General features: G+C 36.0%; 1 protein-coding gene across 1 annotated transcript; it reads right to left on the bottom strand.

Moving 5' to 3' along the window:
* Positions 1-4,529: 4,529 nt before the first annotated feature.
* On the bottom strand, positions 4,530-5,207 carry LOC139032980 (myosin light polypeptide 6). The gene has a single exon (XM_070461417.1). It carries the CDS (start codon positions 5,167-5,169, stop codon positions 4,714-4,716), a length of 456 nt encoding a protein of 151 aa, XP_070317518.1. The 5' UTR covers positions 5,170-5,207; the 3' UTR covers positions 4,530-4,713.
* Positions 5,208-6,414: the final 1,207 nt, after the last annotated feature.

The following is a 6,414-nucleotide window of genomic DNA, read 5'->3' on the forward strand; positions in this document are numbered from 1 at the left end:
GCATCTGACATTATCCTCTGCTTGCAGCCCCCTCCCACCTTAGAGGTACACAGACAGGGCTCCAGCCCCACACCGCCGGGGGGAAGGAGGGGAGGGCTGTGCGGGATCCGGAGGCTGGAGCCGAGGGAGGAGAAAGAAGTGGATTTTGCGCAAAGCGATCCAACGACTCGGTTTCCCCACTCTGCACTCTTCTGTGCAAACACCTCTAAGGACAGGCAGGACCAGGAAGGGAGTTGGAGGGAAGGGGTTGTGAGTGAGACAAACGGAGAGTTTTTGGCGGATGCAGAGAGTAGGGAAGGGGGCTGACCTCACATTTTCTCAGTGCCGTTTTCTCAGTGCCATGACAGAAAAGACACTGGTCTGACGCCACCCTGACATCCCAGACCCGAGCGCTCTTCTATCCCTGCTGCCTAAGCAATCACATGGGGCAAGGTATATAGAATCCTCTTCTGTAGCCCTCCTTGCCTCAGACTTCTTCTGTCTGCAGAAAAAGTCACCGTGTCTCATTACTAAAAGAGAATTTCCAACCCTTCAATCCTGCCTGGAACAAGAGTGATTCCTTCTCTGAAAAAGAGATGAGAAACAAACTTTTAGAGAGGATATGTATTCCCTTTATTTCATATTCCCTTATTTCTCCTGTAGTAGAAGCTTTATTTACATCTAATTTCTAGCTTGCTGACAAAGAGGCACAGGAAGTTGTGGTGTCCAGAAAAGTCAAAGAAAGACAAGGGTGACATTCCATATATGAATCTCATAGGTTTGGAGTTTTTAATTATTGGCTTTATCTCCAGCCTTCCTCTATGTGCTTCTCAGTAGAAGATTGTGAAAACCAAGTATTTGTATTATTTCAGTGTATCCTAGTGTAGACATTCCAGGAAAAACTACATAGACATCTGGAACTGGAATGGTTCATAGAGGATTATTGATATGCTTTAAAATTTGATAATTCACTTTTAAATCCATAAATGTTTCTACTTTATTCATAAATTTTGTTTTGTCTTTGTTTTTAAGTAATGTTAACACAAATTCTGAAGTAATTCTTCATAGGTATATTTGTCTGCATATGTATCTTTTAATTACTAACACTATCATTAAAGATCCCCAGTTGGTTGTAGAAAGCTATATCCTTGGTGAACAGGGATCAGGGGGAGGTAGGGAGCTTGGAAAGAACATTTAATTCCAATATTATTTTTATCACTTGTCTTGAAAACATAGCACTGGTAAACTCCACTAATCATAGATGATTTTGCCAATGTTCAGTATTATTTTTATCTTTTTTATGTTGAAGGATATAATTTCAGCAATAAAATGTTATACAGATCTCCTACAGAATAATAAAAAAGTTTCACCACATATTCTTCTATGAACTAATATATTAATTCACCCATATTCAGCCGAAATCTGTCTGCCATTATTCAGTCTCTTGAGGACACACAGAACCAGTCTAAACTTACTCATGTTAAAGACAAATAAGCACAGTATAATAAGTCCTTGCCTTAAAGTCAGATCCTTTTGTGAACCTTAGATTTGTAACTTAAACTTTTTAGCTGTAGGAATTTGGATATGTTTCTTTACCTGACTGAATGACAGCATTCTCATCAGTGGAAAAAAATGAGCAATATCTCATATGACTTTTCCCAGGATTAAATGAAATACATAATGCAATTGAGTGATTTAATAAATAAGTCATTGTGATTATACTTCATATATTTGAAAATAACTGAGTAGTCTCTTCTGCCAATTAAACATTACCTTCCTTAGACTGGGTCTTAAAAGATGTAGCTTTGAATTCTTTCAGGAATTGGCCTCTTTTCTAGTCACATTATAATTTGTAGATCTGCTCTTAAAACAGTGTTCTAAGGATAGCCTGACCAATCAACACTGAACAATATTATAAACTTCCTTTTTCTACCATCACAGGTTTTGAAAGTTCCATTCACTTTTTATTTTTGAAGTTGCATTACTCTTTTGTCTCCTTCTAGGTCTAATATTGGCAAAATTTCTTAAATATGATCCAAGTTAGTTCAACAAATATTTGATGATCTACTTTGAACCAAGTGCTGGAATTTAAAAAGATAAGTACACTTATTTTTGACCACAGAAGCTTACCTCTTATCCTTGGTGAGTCATTATTTTTCCTGTTGTATAAATTAATAACAGTTTTAGAAGGATCAAAGTGCAACACTGTAGATTCTTTTATTTTAAAATTACATTTAATTAGAGCTGGTTCATAATTCAAATCCAAGAAGATCCTTTAAAGTGATGATTCTATCATTTTTTTAATGCATACTTCTTATTTTGTATACCTATTTACTCTGCCAGCTTTATATAGGTTCCTCAAGACATGCTCAATCACTGCATAGTAGAATGTCTCTCTTTGGCTTTGTCTGTGTGCAAAAGACATACATACATATATATATGTGTGTGTATATGCACATATGTTATTTGTATATGAGGAATGTTTATCTTTTTATTGATATTTCTTCTTAGCCTACATTTTCTATTTAAAGAAAGAAAAATTTATCATATCAGTCAAGATTTACCACTACTATAAAACCCATATCATACATTTTTTCATAAAAATATTTACTTCAAACAACACATTCAGTATTAGCTAAGCTATATCATAGACAAATACTAAATGTTCCCCTCTTCTTGAATTTCAAATATATATTAGTTTTAGTTATTCGTTGGCTTCCCTGACAGTTCAGTTGGTAAAGAATCCGCCTGCAATGCAGGAGATCCTGGTTCAAATTCTGAGTCTGGAAGATCCCCTGGAGAAGGGATAGGCTACCTACTCCAGTATGCTCAGGCCTCTCTTGTGGCTCAGCTGGTAAAGAATCCATCTGTACTGAAGGAGACCTGGATTTGACCCCTGGGTTGGGAAGATGCCGTGGAGAGGGGAAAGGCTACCCCCTCCAGTATTCTGGCCTGGAGAACTTCATGGGCTATATAATCCATGGGATCACAAAGAGTCGGAAATGACTGAGCGACTTTCACTTTAGTTGTTAATACAATTGTCATCATCCCACACTTGTTTTAATATCTTGATTGTGATTTTTTTGGAGCATGGTTGCTAATGAAACACATGATTAATAACTATTAATAAGAAATACAGATATAAATACTACACATGAAACTATTACAGTGTTTTGAAGTTCAAGTGAAAAAGGACATTCAAGGTTACATTAGAAGAACATTTTATGTATTTGTTTACAGATTTTTTGTTATTTAGTATCAAAACTAATGAGATTCTAAATGCATTTTATTACAATATTATCCTTGATCTCTGTATTGATGCATAAATATCCAGAGAAATGGAACAGATATCCTTACTTGCATGGAAAAAATAAAACAAATAAAAATTTCACAGCTACCTTAACTTGATAACCTGAGAGAGACCTCTGAGATAGAGACATCTGGGATAAATCAGAAAACAGCTCAAAATCTAGGGTCTGCTATTTACCTCCTTAGTTAAGGAAGTGATTTTGTTACTTACTTAGAAACTTAGTAAAGTTACTAATGCTTCCTGAAACTGGATTTCCTCCTCTGGTAAATTATACACACACACACACACACACACATACACACATGTTTCTCAGTTGTGTCTGACTCTTTGCGACCCCATGGACTGTAGTCTGTCAGGCTCCTCTGTGCGTGGAATTCTCCAGGCAAGAATACTGTAGTGGGTAACCATTCCCTTCTCCAAGGGATCTTCCTGACCCAGGGATCAAACTCAGGTCTCCTGCATTGCAGGCAGATTCTTTACTGTCTGAGCCAGCAGGGAATCATATACATATATGTATGTATATATATATATGTATATATGCATATATATGATATATATGTATATATATATATGAATCCACCCCAAAGGGGCTTTGCAGAACTGCTTGTATATGAATTTGTCCTTTGCCTTTTGGCTTTTTAGATTTTGTTATATGTGGCTTGGAGATTAGCAAGAAGAGTTATTGAAATTATTATGTAATATTTATGATCATAGAATTAATCATAAAAAGTCTGATTCTTTTAAGAGACTGAAGATGGTGTCTGTGAGTTCGACTCAATGGACTCTCAATTCATCCAAGCATCTAGTTTAAGTGATTCATAAGCCTAAATATCTTTCTTAAAATATGAAGGAATTTCAATTCTTGAATCTTGAGATCATGGCCATTAAGAGAACAGACACAAGCAATGATTTTATTCTCTCATACAGTTATTAACTATTGAAGCTTTTATTTCTAAGGTATTTTAAAGATTTTATCCGGTAACCTGATTTCCAACTGAGAGATTCTCCACCAGCCTCAGCTTTCTCTGCTGTACAATGGAGTACCTCTCACAGGGATGGTACAGTCCACATGTAGTTTGCTTTAATACATGCCTGATTATCTGTTAGGTATGATTGACTGCAGAATACAATTTAATGTTCTGTTACAAAAATTGAGTTCAAATCTACAGACTTAAAAATGACTTTCTGTATAAATTCTTTCAGTTCAGTTCTAAAACATTAAAATATGTTTTATCAACAATTTAAATTCTTTTTTTTTTTTTTTTTTTTTAGAGCAGAGAACAAGTTTATTTGGTGAATGCTGATGGCAGACATATCCAAGAGAGAGAATCTGGGGAAAATACTGTGACGAGCCTAGGAAGCCTCCAGGCTACATACAGTCTCCCACAAGGACGGTGCAGTGTCCACGCACACTGGGGACATCCTCAGCCATTCAGCACCATGCGGACAAGCTCTTCGTAGTTGATACAACCGTTGCTGTCCTCATGCCCTGCCACCAGCATCTCTACTTCTTCCTCTGTCATCTTCTCACCCAGTGTGACAAGAACGTGCCGGATCTCAGCGCCCATGACGGTGCCATTCCCTTCCTTGTCAAACACCCGAAGGCCTTCCACATAGTCCTCGTAGGTGCCCTGGTCCTTGTTCTTGGCCACAGTCTGCAGCATGGGCAGGAAGTGCTCAAAGTCCAGTACCTTCACGTTCATCTCATCACTCTTGGGGTTCCCCAGGACTTTGAGCACCTCGGCGTTGGTGGGATTCTGGCCCAGGGCCCTCATCACGTCCCCACACTGACTGTACAGGATCTTGCCATCCCCCGTTCGGTCAAACAGCTGGAAGGCCTCCTTGAACTCTGCGGTCTGATCCTCGGTGAAGTCACACATCTTGACGCTCGGCTCTGCGGGACCTTTTCCTGCAGTAATGGCTAACAATTTAAATTCTTAAAGTGAAGTGTAAAAAATCATGTGCATTCTACAGAAGTTTAACTACTTTCTAACAACCACCCCTTTCTCTTCTTCCTTGACTTAGAAACAATCATTTAAAAAATGTTTTCTCCATAAATTTTTAAAATTTTCTTTTCCTTACATTTTAAAAATTATAAACAGTTTTAGATATAAAGCTGAACATTTGAGTCCATTAAGTCCATTGAGTTTTAAGACTTCTGCTATCACAAATATTGGTGTAATAAATATTCCTGAGGTTTTCACATTTTTGCCAATGTGTCTTAGATAGATTCCTGGAGTTATTTCTGGATCAAAGGCAAATGCATGCAATTTTTCTAGTTATTATTAAACGTCTCTCCTTGGGAATTTTACATTTTTTGGCTCTAATAGAAATACATAAGGATGCCCGATTCTTCATTGATTTAACAACAAACCATGGTTTTAACTTTTGTGATTTTTGTCATTCTAGTTGAGGAGAAATAGTATACCAATGTAGTTTGAATTTTTATATTTCTTCTCAGTGAGATCAAACATCTTTCCTTAGAGTTGGAACATTTGCCTTTAATTTTCTTTGGGTTCTCTGTTCAGTTTTCTATTCACGAAAAAAATGGGACCACTAGTCTTTTTCCTTGTTTGTTTTAGGAGCTCTTTACATATTAAGAATATTAACACATTAGTAAATATTTTCCCTTGTTTGTCATTTGTCTTTTTTATTTACTCATGGTATCTTTTGCTATGCAAAAAGCACCTTTTATCTTCCATATTCAAGTTTATTCATATTTTCTTATATTGCTTCTGGACTTTGACTAGGTAGTCAAATTTTCTGATTCCAAGAGTATGGAGGAACTTAATCATATTTATTTCTAGTATAGCCTGTTTTGTTTATATAATTTACCTCTTAAATTTATTCTCATTTATAGTATAAGTAATGGATATAATTTTAATCATTTTTTATTATAACTCCACTTACTAAAAAGTTTATTTTTCTTTTCAGACTTGAGATGTCACCTTTATTGTTTTCTATATTTTATGTGTATATATACGTAATTGGGTTTTTTCCTGAATGTTTTATTATGTTCCATTTATCTGTCTTTTTATGCAACACTGTTATGGGAATTCACAGTGTATTTTAATAAATGATAAAACTAGTCAGTCCCCCATTTTTTTCCAGTATCTATATTTGTT

This window comes from Odocoileus virginianus, chromosome 34 (assembly GCF_023699985.2).
Source record: "Odocoileus virginianus isolate 20LAN1187 ecotype Illinois chromosome 34, Ovbor_1.2, whole genome shotgun sequence".
Lineage (NCBI taxonomy): Eukaryota > Metazoa > Chordata > Mammalia > Artiodactyla > Cervidae > Odocoileus > Odocoileus virginianus.

Excerpts from the sequence above, each read along its gene's own strand:
- LOC139032980 (XM_070461417.1), bottom strand. The coding sequence starts at position 5,169 with ATGTGTGACTTCACCGAGGATCAGACCGCAGAGTTCAAGGAGGCCTTC.